The sequence below is a fragment of the Miniopterus natalensis genome, chromosome 1 (assembly GCF_054644295.1).
Source record: "Miniopterus natalensis isolate mMinNat1 chromosome 1, mMinNat1.hap1, whole genome shotgun sequence".
Taxonomy (NCBI): Eukaryota; Metazoa; Chordata; class Mammalia; order Chiroptera; family Miniopteridae; genus Miniopterus; species Miniopterus natalensis.
This window is the reverse complement of record NC_142081.1, coordinates 171,477,742-171,499,775: the sequence shown is the minus strand read 5'-3', so window position 1 is coordinate 171,499,775 and position 22,034 is coordinate 171,477,742. Positions and strand designations below refer to the sequence as shown.

Below are 22,034 nucleotides of genomic sequence, written 5' to 3'. Positions count from 1 at the left end.
AGATAAAGCAAGAGATGAGGCTAGAGTGGACGGTTTGCCATTATGAGGAGGTTTAATTTTATTCTGTGGGCATTGGGAATTATTAAAATGCCTTAAATTAGAGTAAAAGGATCAGATTTGCATTTGAGAAAGGCTATAGCTGTAGAGACTCAGTATGAGATTATTATAAGAAAACATATGAAGACCCATTGTAAACTACAAATCACTGCATAGATTGATATATAAATGCTTGCTTTTCTTTTTAGTTCAATATAAGCCATTGTTGGCTATATTCTAGACCATGTGTGACAGAGAAAATATGAATTCTATGTAATTCTATGAACTTATTTAAATAAATAAACCTATGAAACTTAAAATATAAATGAACTGTAATAATAAACTAAGAAAACTTACAAAAACTTCACCTTGCTCCAGAACTCTTATCTCAACAAAACACGCTGCTGGTGAAGACCCCTAAAAAGAATGTCAAAAGCTTGGTGAGCTTTGAAAATAACAAGTGTTGGCAAGGATGTGGAGATGCGGGGACCCTTTGCAGCGTTGGTGGGGACGTAAGTGGATGCAGCCACTATGGAAAATGGAATGGTGGGTCCTCAAAATTTTTAAAATAGAATTGCCATATGATCCAACAATTCCACTTCTGAGTATACATCCGAAAAGTGGGAATGCAGGGTCTCGTGGTGATATTTGTATAGCCAGGTTCATAGCAGCACCATTCACAATAGCAAAAAAGTAGAAGCAGTCAAAGGATCCACTGGTAGACAGATGGATAAACAAAATGCGGTCTATGTACATATAATGGAATATCACTCACTTCGGGAAAGAAAAGGAAATTCCGACCATGCTGCTGCATGGAAAAACCTTGAGGACAACATGCTAAGTGAAATAAGCCAGTCACCAAATGACAAGTGCTCTGTGAATCCACTTATATGAGGTCGCTAAAGGGGTCAAATTCATAGAAACAGAAAGTAGAACGGTGGTTGCCAGTGCCTGTGGGAGGGAGAAATGGAGTGTTGTTGTTTAATGGGGACAAAGTTTCAGTTTGGGAAGGTGAAAAAGTTCTGGAGATTGGTTGCTCAATAATGTGAATATATTTGAAACTACTGAACTCTACCCTTAAAAATGATTTAGACGGTGGTTTTATGTTATGTGTATTTACTACAATTAAAAATAGATTGATAATTTAATAGATTAAAATTCATTGAAGGGATGTATAAATAATGATCATCAAATAAAAGACTTTAAAAATATTTATAGTGTTGGGGCTTTTTTTCTTTCTTTTTTTGTTTTTTGGTGGGAGAGGTAGTAGTTTATAGTCAGAGAAATTATACATTGTGTCTCCATTTGACACTAAATTAAACTAAACTACTATACCCTTTTGGAACATTATGAAGGGAATCAAATTACTTTATTACTTTTAATTAAATAGCAGCTTAAAATAAGCAGAAATACCACATATTGTTTGTGTTTTCACAATAACTCAAAAATAAATTCAAGATCAGAAATTAAGGAGGAAGATATTCAAATGAAGTTACTGTAAGTATTCTCTACTGTAAGGAAAATGATTTGGTGAAGTGCATTTTGTTTTCAGCATAACGATGTCAGACTTGCCCTACTAAGTTGCATTGACCTATTTTGACTCTAGGCTTTCAGCAGGATAATTAGAGAGGAATTATTTCCAACTCATTAGCATGGTGGTTTTGAAACCTGAGTTCTAAGAATCATCTGGAGAGTTTATGAAACTTACAGACCCCTGGGCACCATCTCTTTCCACCAAATTCTGACTCAGTAGGACTGGGGTGAGGTGAAGGAATTTGCATTTTAGCCTCACATACGGAAGGAGTGGGATTCTGATGCTTGAGGTTCACAGATAAACTGCATTGCAAATGATCAAGTAAAAAGAACCTGTCCCACATGCAGCTTGCATGTCCAGACACAGCTGATAAATAATTAATTCTAATTGGAAGACTCTTTTTAATATCAAAAGGTAAGTTCATATCATGTGATGTTTGTCCCTGGAACAGGATCTCCAACAAGTTGACCACGATGCACAAGCCAGACTTGAAGCCCAGGATGGCTGTGTGACATGAACGTGCAGAAATTCCCAGCAGGCAGGAGTGCTGCCCATCACCTCTTCCGCTGGAAACTTCTCTGATCTCCCCAAACCCACAATTGATCATTTTAGGGAATTTAAATTAGTTTGAGGATGCCTATTGGTGTCTTCTGAAACATAAACAAAGTAGATGGGAGAAAGAAGGCAGGCCTGTCACTGACCCTGGAAACCCATGTAATGTTTGCCTCTGCTTGGCAATATAAAAGGTGAGGATTTCTTTCCACCTGTACACTCTCTTGATGGATTGCTTCTGATGCACGTCTCCTTCTGGTTTAATGTTTATTTAGTAATACAATTATTGTCTTTACTACCTGTGTGGAGTTCTCTGGGTTGGAGAAGACTTTGGTTTTGTGTGTGTGTGTGTGTGTGTGTGTTGTTGTTGTTGTTGTTGTTGTTTTCATTTCATCCGGGGATCAAACCTGAAACCCAGGTACATGCCCTTGACCAGGAGTCGAACCGGCAACCCTTTGGTGCGTGGGCCGATGCTCTAACCACTGAGAAACATTGGCGAGGGCGAGATTTTGTTTTTAACTATATTTCCCAACACCTCTGAGGAGCAATCAGAGAAGGAACCTCCAAGCTACTAGCTCCTGCCTGAAAAGGTGCAACAACGAAGTAAACTCTCTGAAGTGCACAGCCACCTCCAGCCATGCACACGTTCAGTGGCAGAAGTTAAGGATCTAATTGGCGACGGAGGCTTAAGCACAACCTTGACCAACTTTGTTCCTCTTTTTCAAGAGTGTTTTCCTTATTCCGGGTCCTCTGAATTTCTAAAGGAGATCTGGAACATGACCTAAGCAAAACGCCTTTCAAGGAAGGGTTTCATCGCCCACCTAAGGGCATCAGCAAGCGCCACAGTCTGTATGGTAAATTTCAAAATACTTTCAAAAAACTACATGCTCTGCTTATGAATGAGAAAGCATTTACTCTCCCAGGAAGCTCTTTTTCACTGCCTATCCAAACCTTTTCCATCCATTAGATTCAGCTCAGGTTCTATCTGACCGCTCCAGGTCACGTTACGGTCCTTCCCTAAACAGTGACCTACCTACCACATGTGTAAGACGAGAGCACTTATTTACATAGGTTTTACTCTCAAACTGTGGCAGCAAAGCTGTAAACTCCTCAAGGATAGAGACAATGTTATATATTTTTAAAATTCCTGCCTGTTATAGCTTGATACTTAAATCTGCATTTGTTGGATCGAATGCTACCCCTTACAGTTTTTTTTTAAACTATGAGCTATACATGTTTATATCTTAAATAAATAAAGATATATTTTCTTAATTAGACAGTCTAGCATAACTTTGGGCACAAAAGTATGCAACTGACATCTTTGTTAAATTTAATTAGAAGATAAGGGGATGCAACTAATATACTTAACTTTTTTTTATGGCTGGCAATGATCTTGGTGAATAAATAATTTTATTTAATTAAATGGAGAAAGCAAAAGTCACATGTAAACATTATTATGTATTTAGGGTGTACAAATCAAATGTATTATTTTTATCAGCTTAAAAATGCTGGTTAAACTAATTCAGCTACTTAAGAGCTCATTCCTCAGAATCCCAAATTTCTGCCTTGACTCGCCCCATCACCATGCATCTACCAAACCTAAATATTCAGTACACTTCACAACACTGCTAAGCATGTTCTCCAATAATTTATAGCAACACTCATGTTTTTGTTTGTTTTTTAATCCTCACCTGAGGAAATGTTTTATTGATCTTTTTTTTAGAGAGAGAGGAAGGGAGAAAGAGAGAGGGAAACATCGATGTGAGAAAGAAACATCGATTGGTTGTCTCCCATATGTGCCCCAACCAGGGCTCCAACCTGCAATCTAGGTATGTGTATGCACCCTGACTGGGAATCAAACCCGCAGTCTTTATATTTTATTTTATTTTTATTGTTAATCCTCACCTGAGGACTTTTTTTCCATTGATTTTCAGACAGAGTGGAAAGGGGTGGGGGAAGAGAGAGAGAGACAGAGAGAGAGAGAGAGAGAGAGAGAAACATCGATGTGGGAGACACATTGATTGGTTGCCTCCTGCATGCACCCGGACCACTGCTTGGGCCAATGATCTAACCACAGAGCAGCACAGGCCAGGCCTGAACGTGCAATCTTTTCGGTGCATGGCATGATGCTCCAGCCAACCGAGCCACCTGGCAGGGCAGCAATACTCATGTTTTCCAAAATATGCTTACAAAAATTATAATTGTTCTAAAATTTTTTTACTTTCTACATTTGAATTATGCCATGGACTGAGTAATAATCTGCAGAAGCAGATTTACCATGAAACAATGGATCTTAAGCTTTAAAGCCCCCCTGGTGCACAGGCCCCTTCCAAGGCCTAGGAGAGGCTGTAGCAACATATCCATATGCAGTTATGTTTTTGTAAATTTTGCAAAAGTTACATATCCTAATTACAATTGCTTAAGATGGCTTTTTCTTTCCACTACTACTTTCCCTTCATCCAATTTTCCAGCTTGTTGGGTGGCACTGGAGTGGCCAGAAGTATTTCAAAGATCCAGGTGAGGGAAGGTTGAGGTGTAGACACATTTAGCTTGGATTTAGCAGGATATACTGATGTAGTTATCAGTCACTTCTCTGTATAATTAGGTTACTGGTAGTCTCTTCCAGGATACACTTTCTTCCATGAATAGTCCAAGTGCCTACTCTGTGACTCACCAAGCATCATAATATGAAGATGAGGGATATTGGCTATATTATGTTATGAACATGGAGAGAGCCAGAGCCATAAGTGCTCTGTGGAGAATTCATCCAACTATTAGACACGAAAATTGTAAGTTGGAGATTTGACCTCATTGTCTTCTAATCAAAATGGAATTTCTATTTTGTCTAAAATAAGCTCTATATGACAGTGTATACAACTATAAATGTGTCACATGTATTTTTTATGGGACTCTTATAAAACAAAAAATTTCACAATTATTCATATTTCTGTGACTAATAAGTACAAATTTACAGCAACACACAAACAGTGAGTGCCTCTGAGAGCAAACCTGCATATCTATGTATCTCAGCACATCAGATTGCATCTTGGCATATCTGACACATCTTAGAGATTTTTTATTGATTGATTGATTGGAGAGAGATGAAGAGGGGCGGGGAGAGAGAGAGAGGGAGAAACATCAATTTGCTGTTCCACTTATTTATGCATTCACTGGTTGGCTTCTTCACTTGGCATTCTCCCAGAGTGCATGTAGTTGTGTCCAAATTTCCCTTTTCTAATGACAACAGTCATTAGACCCACACTAATTACATCTGCAATGACCCTATTTTCAAATAAGGTCACATTCTGAGGTACTGGGGGTTAGGACTTCAATGTACAAATCTGGGGGGAACACAATTCAACCCTAACACTAGGATTACTGCCACTAGTGAAACTTTCTGGAGTTCCCAAATATCCTTGAATTTCATAAGTGTCTTTTACACCATGGAGCCAAATTTATAAAATATTATCATTACTAACATCTCCAGTTAAAGATAAATATCTTAATTCAACAAGCAACCAACTGAGGTTAGACACCAACTTAAAAAGGTAGTTATTAATCTAAAGTAACCAACCACATTGTGGGCATTAGTGGGGGATAAATCTTCGTACACGCCATGGTACTGAGGAAAGGGCTGTGGGCTGGAGGTCAGGAAATTCGGAGCCAAGTCCTAGCTCTGACACTCACCATAGGAACATCGGGACAGCCACTGCTGCTTCTTATGGAGGAGCTAATATAATCTCTATATTCTTAAGGATTCTTTCATTCCTATCCTATTTTGCCATGCTCTGTTTTGTGCTGTTCTTTTTCTATTCACACACAAATACATGAGCAACAGAGAGATAGATGACACAAATAGACAAGGATATTTATAACACGTGCTCATAGACTCAGAGATTTTTAGAAATGGAAAATTTTCATTTACTACCCTTATTTAACACACACAAAAATGGAGGCTTAGGGAGGCAAAGTGACTAGTCCTAACACATATGTCATTCCTTGCTTGAATAACTAAATATGGAAAGAGTCCTGAAATTAACTTCACAGACCTAGGGGCTGCCATGGATGAACTTTAGGGGTCTATAGACCTCCTGAGAGTTTGTGTACGAAAACTGGCATGAATATGCATGTATATATTTTATTTCTTTTTTGTTAGAAGGAGTCTCTAGTTTTCACCAAATCCTCAAAGGGAACTATTTTTGCTCACATAAATCCTAAGTTCTTATGCCTAAATGTCTGGCATATAAAAGATACTTAGTAAACATTAGTTGATTTATGTATAGTGAATTCTTAACCAAGAAAAGTTAATAACCACTGAAATAAAGTAAAATAGAATAGTTATTCTCTGGAAAGTAATCCTGTTACCTGCTCCCATAATGCTCTGTCTGCAGTTTTTCATCAACCTCTAGATCCAAGCCCTGGTTGAATTATACAATGCTGTGTGTGTCTATTAAACCAATTAAGAAGGATGTTTAAATCACAATTTCGTCTCCTTTAGGAAATCATCCATCTTTGTATTTAACTTTACCATTCTATTTAATTAACAAGGGTTTAATGGCAGTTAAAAATGATATATTAATTAGTTTAGGAAATTACTTTGTCCTTATTAAAGTAATTTAAATGTTTTAATGCTTGTCATTTTCCTTAGTTCCATCAAGTAAGAGATACTATATTCAATTACACCTGAGTTACCTTGCTTTCCTATTGCTCCAAGCACCAGGGAAAACCTCTAGTGTATCGAGGATGTGCACTGGAGCAGTGATCGAGACTGTGACTTTCAGAAAAGCAGGGGAATGCCTGAGCCCAAGGTGTGTGGATTTACAAGCAGAGAGCAGCAGCACCACAGAGTAGGTGCTCGAGAAATACGTGGTGCCCGACCGGGGAGGCTCAGCGGCTGAGCGTCAGCCTAGGATCCAGGCGATTGGGGTTCGATTCCCGGTCAGGGCACATGCCCAGGTTGCGGGCCCCATCCCCAGTCGGGGGCGTGCAGGGCGTACACTCAGTAATATACACAGTAATAGACACACAGTAAAGAAAAAGCCATAACTAGGAAGTAAAGTTTGCCACACATTTAACCAATAAAAGTTACTATCTCGCTCTCTCGCTCTCCCTTCCTCTCTCTGAAGTCAATAAAGATATATTTAAAAAAAAAAAAAGAAATACATGATGAATTAGTGAAAGAAAAAAGAAGTAGCTACTAATGCTAGGAAGACAGAAAACCCTCTTTGAGCAGGACGCCATCAACCTTAGAACAGCTGATAGGACATCCATCAGTGGAGGGTGATGTAATTAATCATCTGAAAAAGAATATGTTTTTGTGAGACATTAGGGAATGGCACCAAGCTGATGATTATCAACACAGATATCAAATGCAATTGTCTGTCTCTAGTTATCAATCATTTCTTTTTGGTAATTTGTTACTAAGGTCTTGCAAATGGGGTCTCGGGACAAAAGAAGGATGATATTCTGCAAGAAGCAGGCCAGGCCGTTCGTGCCGTACATGTATATAATAATGAATTAAGTTTTAAAACCCCCACAAATGTTATTTACAAGTAATTTTCACTCTTCAGAAGCATTTACAAATAATTTACTTTGCCAATGGATATTAAAAGCTCCCTTCCTCACAAGGGTGGGTCTTACTCATACTTGTGTCCCAATCCCAGGAAAAAGTAACTGCTTAACAAATGACTGTGAATGTATACTTATAAATTAGGTATAATCAAGAGCATTATTAAGTATAATCTAGGCAGATTCCACAAAATCTTGCTATTTACCTTGTCTAGCTCACTAGCCTACCCTGTATAACAGAGAAAGAGTGGATTTCTCATCCCCAAAACCTCCTGAATGAGTAAGTGATCAGTTTGACATCTTTGACTTAATGAACACAGGGACTTGGGGTGCTCCCATGGTTAGTACCAAGACAACAGGGATCTCCCTATGTCTTTACTCTGGAACCCCTAGAACAAAACAATCTTTGATTATTTTGGGAAGAAAAGAACCTAAGATTCAGATCTTCAAAGACACATCAAATTGAAAGCATTTACCTTACCTGGAGGGGAGGTTTCTTTGTATCTAGCTTCTTTTTCCTAGCAGCCGAGAATGAAGTCTTGGGAGAAACTGTGGATGCTTAAATAAGAACAGACATTTTGTTGTTGTAAATTCTGTTTTAACTTATTCACGTTATGATCCATTCATTAGGTGTATACTAGGCAGTTCTTTAAAATGGTGTTGTAGAAGAATATTTAATGAAAAATGAAATAACTTGTTTTAAAGTTTCCTTCTTTTTTATGATATCTTGAAAAGTACTTCATATCATTAACAAATAAATACAATGTGGCAGATAGGGACCCAGAATTGGTAGATTGCAACTCAGAAATAAATTCCAGTGTTTGTGCAACCTTATTAGGCAGATATATTCTTACTTTCTAAACTTCTTTCAGTTACATCAAGAGTTCCTTTTGGTGGAAGAACAGTGTGGACATTTTTCAGGGTGGAAGAACCTGTCTTCATTACACAGGAACATACAGATATTTCCTCACACTTCATCTTAGCAATTATCCGACAACGACCCTGAAAAAAGACAGTGAATGAGTGAGAAAGAACCTTGGAGTTCGTAAGTGCATCACCTTCTACATTGAATATAAAGATGATTTAACTTGCAGCTTCAAAAAGGAGTTGACACTATTGAACCGTCTGTCACTGGGCAATCTGTGGTCAGGTTCAACTAGCCCCCTAGCTCGAGAGCTGATCACACATACGAAAGCCATTTAGAGGGTATAATCACTGGCTGTCGCTCCCTGCCAGAATTTTAAGTGCAAAAGTTAATGCTTCATTGTGTACTTACAGATATGATGAATACAAGAAAGTGGGAGTTCAAGTTGTCAGAGATAATGGTTGTTCCAGCCCTGAAAGAAAGGGGGTGGGGGTGGCATTCAGAGACCACTAAGAATATTTATTCAAACAAAAATACTCATTGAGATTATTATGTGCTAGGCTAGAGATAAAATGAGCAAAACCGAGACAGCCCCTCACTGTATGGAGTCTGATGTATTTTTCCAGGCACAAGCAATTCTTGAGCATCAATGTGCCAACACCACAGATTTGGGGGGTGGGGGCGGCCTATAGCGCCTAGTCTGGAAAAGCAAGAATATGTTCTATTTGAGCTCTCCTTGGAGATATTAAAGAAATGCACCATAAACAAAAGTGGGAAGCAATAGTATTCAGGTACATGTGCAGTGATGTAGGCAGGATCATTTGAGGTAAGATTATTAAGCAGATGAAGCTTGACTTCGGTGCTCTGCAGCTGTTTATATGCAGAATTTCCTTTCATTGGGTGCCTCTGAGGTTCCCTGGCATCTTCCTAAGGTCTACTCGTTTATATTCACCATGCACAGCCTCAGAGATAGTCCAAGGCCAAAGAACTGATTTCTACTAATATGGTAAACTAATTTCTAATAACTGATTTAGTCATTCTCCTAAATAAGAGATAATAAATTTTAACTTCAGCCTTGTAGAGACATGTAGAATAGCAACAATGCTTTATGTTCTCATGTGCTATTAATTTCTTTATAAACATCAGTGCCAGTTACCTTTCTCTAGGCAAAGGTATTTTCTCCTAATGTCTCTGAGGCTGTCGAAAGTGCTGGATGCGCCCACCTGCCTCCCTCTCCTGATCTCACTTCTTTACCCGTCTACACTGCACACCTGCCCACTCTCACCGACAGCCGCACTCTCAGGGCTCCCTGTGGTGCCGCCTGGGCTATTTCCATTTCTGGGCTCTCCATCAGTGTGTGTCACTCAAAAGCTGGCTTTACACTTATTTTTCCCAGGAAACTGTTAATCACCCCAGTTGATTAGACACTTCTATAACTAATTTGTATTAATATTGATGTGGCTGTTAATTTGCTTGTTTTGATTGACCCTCCTCTAAATGTACTATCTTGTTGTTTCATGTGTTACATTCCCTAAGTACTTTTCAATCCCCTTAAAATCAGGAACCACAACCTCCAGTCTTTTTTTTCCCCCTACTCTCTTCATCCCATCTCTCCATTCTCCAGAACAGTACACTTTAAACTACGGGCTTCTATCAATTAGCAGATCATGAAATCAGCTTTATAAGTCTCCTCCTAACATCTTCAAATGAAACTGAATAGAACCTAAGAGAACTGGAAACATCAGAGTGCCTCACCCATGGTGAGGGCAAGGATCTTTCTAAAACTCTGACACAATGAGGGCCGCGAGCATGTGTTAGGCTATGATTTAAAATATACTTCTACGTTGTGACCAGAAAACTTTGAGAAACATGGTCAGGGATTTACTAAATATTTGTCCTATGTAAGAAAGTTGTCTTTGCAAATTTATTTAGATCCCCTAGCAGTTGCTCTTGGATTCCTGACTTATTTCCCTTTGGCTTTTAATGGCACCCCTGTTGGCTCTAAGTATCACCTAATGACTCTAGATTAGACCCTGCCTGCCCCTCGGATCACAGGCTGACCTCTGTGTGCCACTATCCACACTGACCCTGCATGCTCTCCGCCCATGTTGTATCAGATGCACCTTGCCCCTCCTGCCAAAAAAAAAGCCCAGACATGATGGTGGCAAAGCTCCTGGTATATATAAATGTATACACCTGGTTCTTTAGGGGAGTAGAGTTTAATATCCTCTTTCTAGGTTAAAGTAACTGACTTTATTATATAATGGGAGGAAAAAGGCTCAGGAAATTAACATTTCTTAGAGCTACCTGGGAGTAAAACTCTAATTTGTGAAGGAGCACTAAGACCCATGATCTTAAATGAGCAATTCAGTTGAATTTTAAAAATAGAGCAGCAAATATTCAGCGTTTTGAAGAAATAAGTCCTGTGAGAAAAATTCTAATTACTAGTTATTACCTGATGTGATAGTTGTTATAACAAAGACTATTTAAAAGATCAGTTATAATGAAAATTATATTTCAGTTATAGTTTTTCTTATTCTTGCTTTATACATAAAGATATAAATCAAAGGTAGAGCCAATATTCTTATAATTTAAAAAATGTTCCTAATACAAATGCTTTGCTTCAAAAATGGTTTAGAAGGGATTTTCCTCTATGATTATTTTGGTCAAAAGATAGAAATTGGGAACTGTACCTTTTACATTACCATGGTAATAATCTACACTTTTACATTCTGGTACAGGCGTAACATTCCATCTGCACTTTGCCCGGGAGCCACAAATGGCTGTTGATGCCATCAGTTGCTCTTACAACATTTAGAAAATGAAGCTCATTTGCTTATCTTATTTGCTGCGCTTTAGCCAATGTGGAGAAAAGAACATATAAATGAGGTTTCTTTTGCAGAGGCAGCTATAACTTGACAGAAAACTGCCAGGATTCATTTTACTAGACAGTATATATTAAGTACACACAAGGGGAATAGAAATTCCCTGGAAAACTGAGGGATACCCTGTGTCCCGCATAATTATATGACTAGTTTTACAGTTTTGGCGTGGAAGCCCTAAAACCTTGAAGAGGCTAGAAGAAGACCTACCAAGATACCTCTGAAGTTAGAAAGCCCGTTAGTATCAGCACAATTGATAATACACGGCTGCCTACTTTCTGTCAACAAACAACAGTAACAAGTGGGTAGATTAAGAAAATGGGTGGGTAGGGGGCAAAATGATTAATATCAAACCTCTAGTGAGGGTTTGAAGCTTCTTCCTAAGTTTGAACTGGTCCATAAGCCACAGCTGTGTCCCAGCTCTGCTCTGCACCCAGGAGAGCAGGGAGGGACTGTCTGGCATGTGGGACATGGCAAGTACCCAATAAATGTCTGTGACAGTTGGCTTCATCTTACAGACCTCATTTAGTTTCCTTTCATTACCATCTTCTCGTGTCTTTTATATTTTCTTCTATTCCCTTCATGGAATATTCTATTCCCTTTTTGGAACAAAAGAGTTATAAATAAATTCGACATAAAGGTAAATTAAATGTCGTTGAAGAGTAAAGAGAATAAGTGAGTGCCGCAGAGAACTCATACACCGGCATGCTATGGGGTTTCAAAGGATGGAGGAGTCCCGTAGGGACAGAGGGGCCAGGCAGGGTTTCACGAAAGAGGGGATTTTGACATGATTATAAGCAACAGGTAGGAGTGTGACTGGCAGAGAGGATTCTTAAAGATGAAGAGAGTCGAGTCTTCTAATTCACTTAATAAATTTTACTCAAATATTGATTTATTGATTCTAAATGAGAAGCTTAGGATACAAATGTAAATAGAGAACCTGTAGTGTCGACGTAAAGAACAGTGAAGCAGAAAGTCTATCTTTTCTTTTGGCCATGAACGGAATAATGAGAGATTCCTGTTGAGAGAGGAAAACAAATTGATCAGAATTTAGGACACTCCAAGCCATTTGAATTTTTAAAAGCAGCTATAATTTCTATTATTCATTCTATGACTGTCTTAGTCTGTTCAGGCTGCTATAACAGAATACCATAGACTGGGTGGCTTATAAACAACAGCAACTTCTTTCTCAAAGTTCTGGAGGCTGGAAAAGGCCGAAGTCAAGGTGCCAGCAGACTCGGTGCCTGGTGAGGGCCTCGTCCTGGTTCACAGAGGCTGTGTTTTCACTGTGTCCTCACATGGTGGAAAGCGAGAACTCTGATCTCTTCAGCCCCTTCTAAGGGCACCAATCCCATTATGAGGGCTTCACCTCATGACCTAATCACTTCCCAAAGGCCTCTCAACACCATCGCATTGGGGATTAGGTTTCAACACATGAATTTGGGGAAGACACAAGCATTCAGTCTACAAGAATGATCAAAGTCAAAATGCATTACTTCTCAGTTCGGTAGTTCCTACTCTTGGCACAGGAATAGTCTCCTTACGTCTCACGCCCCCTTCCACCTGCCTGCTCTAGCCTCACCTGAGAGTGCTGTCTACCTTGGGGCATCTTCCAAGCATGCAGGGGACTAAGGCTCCTTGTCAGAAGGGTCCCCTGTGCTTAGTAACACTATTCAAGTCCTCTGAGATTCTCCTTTGCCTTAGGGAGACCTGGCACAGGCCCATGACCCTGAGGAACAGAAGAAGGTGAGGGGATCCTGACACACTATTTACACAGCCCCTCTGAATCCAAAGCCCTGCTTCCTAGCCCTGTCCTGCGGACCCTTTGTGGAAGAGAACTTGAATTCTGGCACCAGACAGGGTTAGACTAGAGCAGTGTTTCCTAAAAAGTCATCAAGTGCACTTGTTAAAAGTACAGAATCCCAAGCCCTTCTCCAGGTCAGGTTCCAGGTCAGGACAAGGTTCCAGGTCAGGACATCTGGGGCAGGGGTGACAACGTGTTTTTAACAAATGTCCTAGATGATCCCCAGGACTTTTTGGCATTTAGAGAAATACAGAATTGCACTTTTCTGTGCCTTCTTAGACCTGGTGATTTAGGCTTCCAGCCCGTTTCTTGAGGGGAGGAGTTAACTCTTCTTTCCAGTTAATTTCCACAAGTTCCAACTCCAGCCAGCCTCAATCCTGCCCTTCTTTCTTCCATATTCGCAGCATGTCTTAGAGCCAGGGTCACCCTAACCATGACACCTTTAACCCAGAAGGAGCTCCTTGACCTATGATTCCGTCACACGCCTCACAGAGAACCACCCCTACCTCGGGGCTCCTACCCCCGCACCCCGCTCCCTTGGATCAGTTTCCATGTACAGTACTGCAGGCCCGCATCGGAATGGAATTTTCCACTCCATGGGCACGGTGATTTTCATCTCTGGGCCTTCCTGAATGGGCACCAGCTCTTTATGCTATTAGTTTCTTCTGGCCCTTGTTGGTAACTTCCAGTCTATAATGTTAGCAGCCTATTTATGATATTTGTTACACTTTAAAATAATACATAAAAATATTTACCACACTGCCATGCATATGCAAACAATTTTTGCAAATAATATTCCCAAATAATTTTTCCTAGTTGTCTAATGTATACAAGATTTATCTCTCCAGTTTAACAAACCTAGTAATCATAATAATCTCTTATTTAATATCTTTACTTATGCAAGCCATTTTACATATAAAATATATTTTATACATATAATACAATATATTTTAAGTTTACTTTATATTTATTTTCTCCCTAAGAACAGAGTCTATACCCTCCAACTTTCTTTCTTACTCTAACTTATCTCTCACAGCACTACAAAGCACAGAAACACAGTAAGTGATCAATAATTTATTACAAAATTAATAAAACAAATGAAGGACTTAAGGTATACCACAACAACTGAGTGATAGTGAGAACTAGTAATCAACCTCAAAGACTTGAATGCATAGAAGTCACCTGTCGGAGGAATCTAATATATCAACCACGAAATGTCAAAGAAGAGAGCTCTGCATTTTTAGCTCCTGAGTCATCTTAGATGTCAGAGGTCCATGTATCAACCTACTTGACAAGTGGAAAGTAAAAGAGAACAAACGAAAATACAACTACCCCAAACTTCCCCCCCCACCTGAAAATAATGAATGTGAAGGTTGGTGGAAACAATAAAGGTTGGTAGAAATCTAGAAAGTGGCAATTTCCATGTTTATGTTGGGATATAGCCTATGTGGAAGTGATTGGTTGATTCAGGGTCAGTAAAGCTAATAAATACAGGGAAGAGTTAGCACCTCTGCCCAGGAATTCTGCTTCTAGAGACTCCTCATAGAAATCATGATGGTTTTCTCTACAAACGCTTCCTTTTGAATCAATTGCAGTTTGAAAAATAGAAAGCTCTAACAGAAAAAGGGTGGGATGGATGTGAGTTAATACGGGAACGGTCATTCACTAAGCACTTAGTACTTCCCAAGCTCCACACTTAGGGCCTCACTCATGCTATCTCAGTTCACCCAGGCAGCACCTTACACGTGAGAAAGCTGAAGCTCTGGGAAGTGAAGTGACTTGTCCCAGGTCACCCAATGGCAGGGCCAGGCTCCTAACCAAGGTCAGTCTGACCCCAGAGACAAAGTTCTTTTCCCAACATCAAACTTCCAATTCAACTCAACAAAAAGCTATTAAGCACTTGTGCCAGGCACTGTTTTAAGCTCCAAGGACATGGCATGAAACACACAAAATCATGCCTTCAAGTAGTCTACATGCTTGGGATTCCCAAATCATCACTCAGGATATTTAGGGTCACTTAAGATATCTCTAAAATGCCTGGTGAGGCACTGAGAAAGGAATGACGATGCTATCTGAGTCCTAACTCAATAAGAACTCCATCCAGAGGTATTTTGCATTCATTTATATATGGCTCACTAGAACCAAGGCAATTTTTTTCTTTATTTGAAATTCAATGGAAGGCAAAGAAGACATTCAGGCACTGAATGATATTAGACAGGGCCTGATTAATGTCTCATAAATGTTAATTTCATGATTCATCTTCCACCACTACTACTCCACAACATCAAACTGTATTATATACCAGTAGATTCCAGGGCTCACTTGGTCATTATTTATTTTGTCATATTTAATTTTAAAAAGTAATTTTCTCCATTCCACACAGACACTCCATGTAGCTGCAATTACAGTTTTTATTCTGGCCTTTCCTTGACCCCAAAACTTCCAAGGACTTTGCAGAGTGACTGAAATTATAAAGGAAATTGAATTTAGCAAGCCATTTCCAAGACTCTCCAAAGTTTATTTATATAATCAAGCAATGTAGAATTATTCTTCAATATCAATCAGAAATCTTCTTTTGCACCCACAACTTTTTTCCTTTTAAGGATAGAATAAAAATTAACTGGGAATTACTGTCTTGAGATTTGGTATCACGTTGACCTAAAGATTCAGGTAAGCATCAACCCCAAAACAACTCTGGGAAAACTACTTTGACCCCTGTATTACCAAGAGGTCTTGCACTGGAATGAGAAAATTCGCAATTTTGAGTGTGACCTGATTTTTACCGAGATCAGTGTTACAGAAAATATTACCATCCTATTTCTTGTTAATTCCAGTCCCTTCCCAGGTGCCTCCTGAGGAACACTTCTAAAAGCAAGCTATCTAGGGACTTGGGGCAACTGTAAGTAACTTTGCCATCCAAAGGAATAACTCAGTAAAATATAAATACAAATTCTCTTCTCTGTCTCACCTACCCTGTTCATTAGGATTCTTCTAACACTCCATTCTCTTTCCAGAAATTCACAGAAGTGCACACACACCATAACTATAAATGGAAGTGACTGACCTGGTTTTGGGTTTTGTGGAAATAATGAGATTATATTATACAAGTAATAGAAGGCAGTTGGAAAGAAAGAGAGGAGCAGAGAGCTGTCAGGTATGATAAAGGAGCATAGAAAATTGGCAGAAACTAGATGAACAGGGAAAGAGAAGAAACTAACACTAAAAGGAAAGATTATTTAGGAACTATTATTGGAAATCCCTGTGGATTATTACAAACCTTCCCTTTTTCCTAGAGCATTTAGTGTCACTGCCTTATACAGTACTCAAAGAACTTACATTCTGGCATTTAAAAAGGAAAGAGAGAAACTCTTCATATATCTAATAAGTTGTTTCAATTGATTTAAAAATTAATTTTTGAAATAGTTTAAGTCTCACGAGAAATTGTTTAAGTACAAAGTTCCTGTGGACCTTTCACCCAGCTCCCCCCAGTAATATGCTACATCGCCTTAGCATTGTCAAAACTAGGACACTGCTGTTCAGTATTATTAACTCAGGCACAGACCTTACTCAGATTTTTACATGAACACTTTTCTTTTTTTGGTCTATTGTTCTAGAAAGTTTTACCACAATGTAGATTTGAGTAACAAACACTTCAATCAGGATGTAGAAGGTTCCATCACTACAAAGAAACTCCTGGGTGTTACAGCCCCAACACCAGCCGTGCGACCTCTGGCCTACTCTCTTTTACTCTAACTTTGTCCTTTCTAGACTGTTATATTATCATTCAGTGTGTGACCCTTTGGGATGGGTTTGATGAGCTTGCCCATAAGATTCGACCTTTACATTGATTTTTAAAGTTCCCATTAAGCAAACTAAAATAAAACCAACAACACCTTAGCGTCAAAACCAATCGAATTGTTTTCCGCATGCAGAGAAAAAAAGCATTTAGAATTATAAAATAGAATGCTTGCATGTGCGATGTGGAATAAACTGTAGAGCTGTTAATGGAGTTACTTCTTAGAGGAGATTATAAAGAAATGGCTTTGGCAAGTTGAAGGATCTTATTTTGACTTCACTAAAACTACGATGTCAGGGTCTCTGGGACCACAGCATTTTGGTTTATTGCTCAAATAGTTGTTGCTCTTTGTGGAGAGTAGACTAAAGTTTTAGAGATAAAATTTTCATTAAGAACTTGATCAAATGCCAATTCCTGCAATAGTTCTGTACCTGTGATTAGGAGCACTATCTATGAAAAGCAGCAGATGTTCACAACCATTTCTACCATTAATATAGTGCCACATGAACACTTCTATTAAACAGTGTTTATTAGTTCCCTTAGAATTTTAAATGCTTGGATTTTAAGCATTTAATGTAAAATCTGATGAGGCTAAATTTTAACAAAACAGTGAACTCTCCATAGCAAAATAAAAGCATTTGTGGTTACACAAGTTTGGAGAAAAAAAAATTCAGATAAATGGACTTTCTAAAGAGCTCATTTTAACATAAGAACAGTTTCAGAAATAGAGGCGTGGGCAAAAGTAGGCTCATAGTTGTCTGTATGGAAAAAGGCATGCAGGCTGTGATTGTTACAATAGCTCAATTAACTGTTTTGTATACTCACAACCGTAAACCTACTTTTGCCCACCCCTTAGAAAATTACATCCCGAAACTATTGAATTGGTTTTTGATTCTATCTAAATAGGAATGTCCTGCTAAACCACTATAGTGATAGTAACATATCCCCCAGTGAGCCGCCTTCCAGTTCAACAGGCTCCCGTAACTCACTGTCAGTGTTCTTGCCTGGGGCCTGATCCACCTGCTCTGAAGACACACAGCTTCTGAGCTCTTTACTGTCTTCTATCGATCCCTCACCTTTGTGACTTCCTATTACAACTTTGGCAATGCTGCTCCCCGAGGTGGACTCCTGCCCTGAAAGGACCCAGGTTTTATGACAGTACAACAGCCCCCGCGGAGGCCGCTTTGTGGATCCTCAAGCTGCAACAGCAGAGGCCAGCTGTCTGTCAGGAGAGAGAGCTGTCTCTCCAATCCAATTTAAAAATCACAGCCTTTCTGCACATGCCCAGGTGGCAAACACTCTGCACAGTGCCGCTGGACAGCTCTTTCCTAAAGCGCCTGGCCCAGTGATGGAAAGCAGGGCAGTTATTTAGCAGGCTAACCCAGCAGCAGGAATGGGGACCCCACTGGGGCCAGTGGTGCGGAGGATGCATCCAGAGCGCATGCTGCTAGGCACAGTAGCCCCAGTAGAAGGCAGACAGACAACTGGCCACAGAGAGGCACAGCAACCACATCAGCAGGTGGCCATCCCAGAGCACAGGGCACGAGGCAACGAGGAACTGGAAGCGGCAAGGCGGTGGAGACCCAGGCAGTGGTCAGCGGTAAGTGGGAGCAGACTACCATGGCAGGGGTAAGGTTAGGGGAGCACAGCAGTCACTGTCACTGGCACTGGAGTATACATGTTGATTGGAGCATAGGGATAAGGTAAGGAAGAGAAAGGAAGGGGCACTGAATTTGATGGGCAGCCTACTAACCTAGGTACCTCAGACACATGATCTTATTTAATCCTCAAAACAACCAACCGTGCAAAGTAGCTATGATCCCCATTATCCAGGAGAGAAAACTGAGGTTCAGAGGGGCTATCTTGTTTGCCATCATCAAACAAGCAATATCTGGGGTAGTTCGAATTTGAACTCTGGACAGGATGACTTAAAAAATGCAATGGTGCTACATTCACACTGTCGCTTATCATAATTATGGTTATTAAATGTCAAATCTTTGAGAACACAGCTCCCAGTGCATATTTCTCCTCCTGTCGCTTATTTTCCCCCTTTCATTTATATTGTACCACAAATTAGAGACTTTTTCAAGAGTCTAAATTAACTTCCAGTGGCTATATGGGATTGGGCATAGAGTCAGACCTGTCTGGGAATAGTGTTTGGAGGCAGCCAAGAGGAAAAGAGTGTGTGTAGGGCGTGGGGGTGTTCGAGCCAGGCCTCATTCTGAGGGGTGCCCAGAGGATGGAGGTGTACCGAAAGCAGAGCCTAAAATGTGGAGAATGGAGCCATGGTGTGCTTGGTGAGCCCAGGATGAATGCAGAAAATCTGACTCCTCCAGTGAACTTTTCTCAGCATCTCACAGGCACGCGGTAGGGACAGATGGCTCTAACAGGGCACCAGTTTCAGTCCTAAGAAACTGGGAGAGGGATATGTAAAAATAGAGATCTTTTTGGAATAAATATTCATTGTCATTCTCTTGATTTCTAAAATTTATACTTCGTGCCCTGCCTGGGTGGCTCAGTTGGTTGGAGCATCATCCCAAGAACCAAAAGGTTGAGGGTTTGATTCCCAGTCAGGACACATACCGAGGTTGTAGGTTTGATCCCCAGCGAGGGCACATAAGGGAGGCAACCAATTGATGTTTCTCTCTTACATCGATCTCTCTCTCTCTCCCTCTCTCTCCCCCCTCCCATCTCTCCCTTCCTCTCTCTAAAATCACTAAAACGTACCCTGGAGTGAAAATTTAAAAAAACTTATACTTCCTAAGGTATAAGGACAATTTTAAGAAAACCGAAGAGAGCATAAATGTCTCCAATTTTCCTCCTAAATTGCATTCTTTGACTAGAAATATTTTATATAGCTATATAATACATATTTATATTCAAATAAAGAGTAGTCAGGCATGTATCATTTCCAGTTTTGATAACTGTCAACACTGGAAGCGTCAGCACAATTTTTTAAATGAAGGAGGGAGGTTTATTTGGTGTTTCGGAGCGCCACCTGCTGGACTGCTGAACAATAGCAGTCCAGGGCACAAGCGCAGCTTAGCACCGGTTTTGGCAGAGCTGGTAAGGGAACCTGTGATGCTCCTCCCTTCTCTTTCCTTTCGCCCTCCTTTGGGTCTCATTTAGTCTCTCCCGCGCCCCCCCCCCTTTTCATTCCCTACCCAGGCACTCCCGTCCTGCCCTTGTTTACACCTGAAGGCTGTCCATGCCACCACCAATCAGTATTGCCCAGTCCTCAGAGAGGCTAAGGAGCGCGCTTACTCCTGCCTCATGTAACAAAACCCAGGATGTTTCTAAACATCAAGTAGAAAGGCAAATACTACTTTTGAAGTTGTAAAATTCAATTTTCTTCCAGAAACTAGCTTTTTGCCCAGCGATGGGTTTGTGTTTCCCCAGGTAGAGTTTTCCTTTGTCTGTTTTCCACACTGACACCATTCTAATAGAATCCCTGCTGCACATTTTACTTGTGCATAAGGACTAAAGGTGACCGATTTCCAGGGTTTGAGCCTGTTGTTCTGACACATCCCCCAGAGGCTTCTGAGAAAAAGAAGGTTGGTCTAGAGCAACCACCTTAAAGGTCCCTGATCTCAAATGACCCACAAGTAATATGACCGAGTGGAGTGGGATAGGTCAAAGACATTAGGGAGTGGTGGAGACTGAGGACCAGACCTGTCCCAAGGGGTATAGCTTATTCTGACCCAGCCAACTCTTCGGGTTTTTTAAAAAGAAGCCAAAAAAAGCTTGATTTTTATGAGAGATCTTTAAGTGTTTAAATGTTAGGAAAAACAACAAACAAACCTGTAGGCCAGGAGTGGCCTAAAGGCCAGCCTCTGATTAAAAGTTGTGGATATTAAGCCCTTATCAGATGTGTCTTTTGAACTTTGTTCACTGGATGATAGAATATGAATAAGTCAACAGTCTATGGCTAAAATCCACTCCAGTCTCTGATTGAATCACTTTCACCATGCCTAAGGACCTCTACCACTCAGTCACAAGTCTATGTTATATACCCCTGTTCCTTGACAGTCATATGACAGGATCATGGATTGTTGAGATGTCCTGGCAATGGCCTTTTATTCCTATTACTGCCCAAGGCTGAGATTTTGGCCCCAATAAGAAAGTTTAACAGAGCTGAGAAAAACAGCTGTGGGGCTTATGGGCTTGAGATTTGCATTCCATTTCCAAACAGATAAATTAATATGTAACTTTTAAAATATATTTAAGTAAAAAAAAAAATCAGCTTAACTCAAATTTTGGCCTTCATACCCTACAGTAAAGTCTCCTTATCTATACACCCCACTGAGGCAACCAGAGGTACATATCTCTGACTTAGGAAAGATGTTGACAGCACTTACACATTTTAAAGAGAATTACATTAGCTTTAGCTGCCTTACTCAGAGTTCTCTGGGAAACAGGGGGTGTTTTGTTTTGGCCTGGGGAAAAACTCAGAGAGAATACAGCAATGCTGTGTGGATAACAAATTTCATGACAAAAAATGATTTGAAGGACACCATGTGCTCAGTCTGCCATAATAAAATACCACAGATTATATCATTTAAACAACAGAAATTTATTTCTTCACAGTTATAGAGACTAGACATCCAAGATCAAGGTGCTGACTGATCTGGTTCCTGGTGAGGGCTCTCCTCCTGATTTGCAGATGGCCACCTTCTCGCCATATCCTCACACGGCCTTTCCTCAGTGCGTGAGCGTGGGCGGAGACTGCTCTGGTGACCTCTCTGGTGTCTTTTCTTATAGGGACACTAACTTTATCAGACCAAGGCCACACCCTTATGGCCTCATTCAATTTTAACTACTTCCTAAGGGACCCCCATCTCCAAATTCAGCCACACCGGTGGTTTAGGGCATCAACATATGAAATTGCAACAGGACACAAACATTCAGCCAATAACAAAAGAACTCCACTGTATTTCGTTATCGTTTGCAGAATGTCTCTTGAAACTAAAATAATTAAAGCATCTCCTTTTGGGAAA

At 40.1% G+C, this 22,034-nt stretch overlaps 1 protein-coding gene across 2 annotated transcripts in view; it reads right to left on the bottom strand.

The window, feature by feature from the left end:
- LOC107532856 (cyclic nucleotide-binding domain-containing protein 2-like) overlaps nucleotides 1-22,034 on the bottom strand; it is a 57,865-nt gene that overhangs the window by 4,189 nt on the left and 31,642 nt on the right. The window contains exons 7-11 of one of the 2 annotated variants that reach the window (XM_016207376.2): nucleotides 12,378-12,455; nucleotides 8,967-9,027; nucleotides 8,545-8,692; nucleotides 8,172-8,248; nucleotides 394-453 (exon numbers count right to left, since the gene is read on the bottom strand). In XM_016207376.2, the coding sequence (XP_016062862.2) occupies nucleotides 394-453; nucleotides 8,172-8,248; nucleotides 8,545-8,692; nucleotides 8,967-9,027; nucleotides 12,378-12,455 (424 nt within the window). The remainder of the gene's footprint in view (nucleotides 1-393; nucleotides 454-8,171; nucleotides 8,249-8,544; nucleotides 8,693-8,966; nucleotides 9,028-12,377; nucleotides 12,456-22,034) is intronic. The other variant, XM_016207380.2, reaches the window with a different exon arrangement.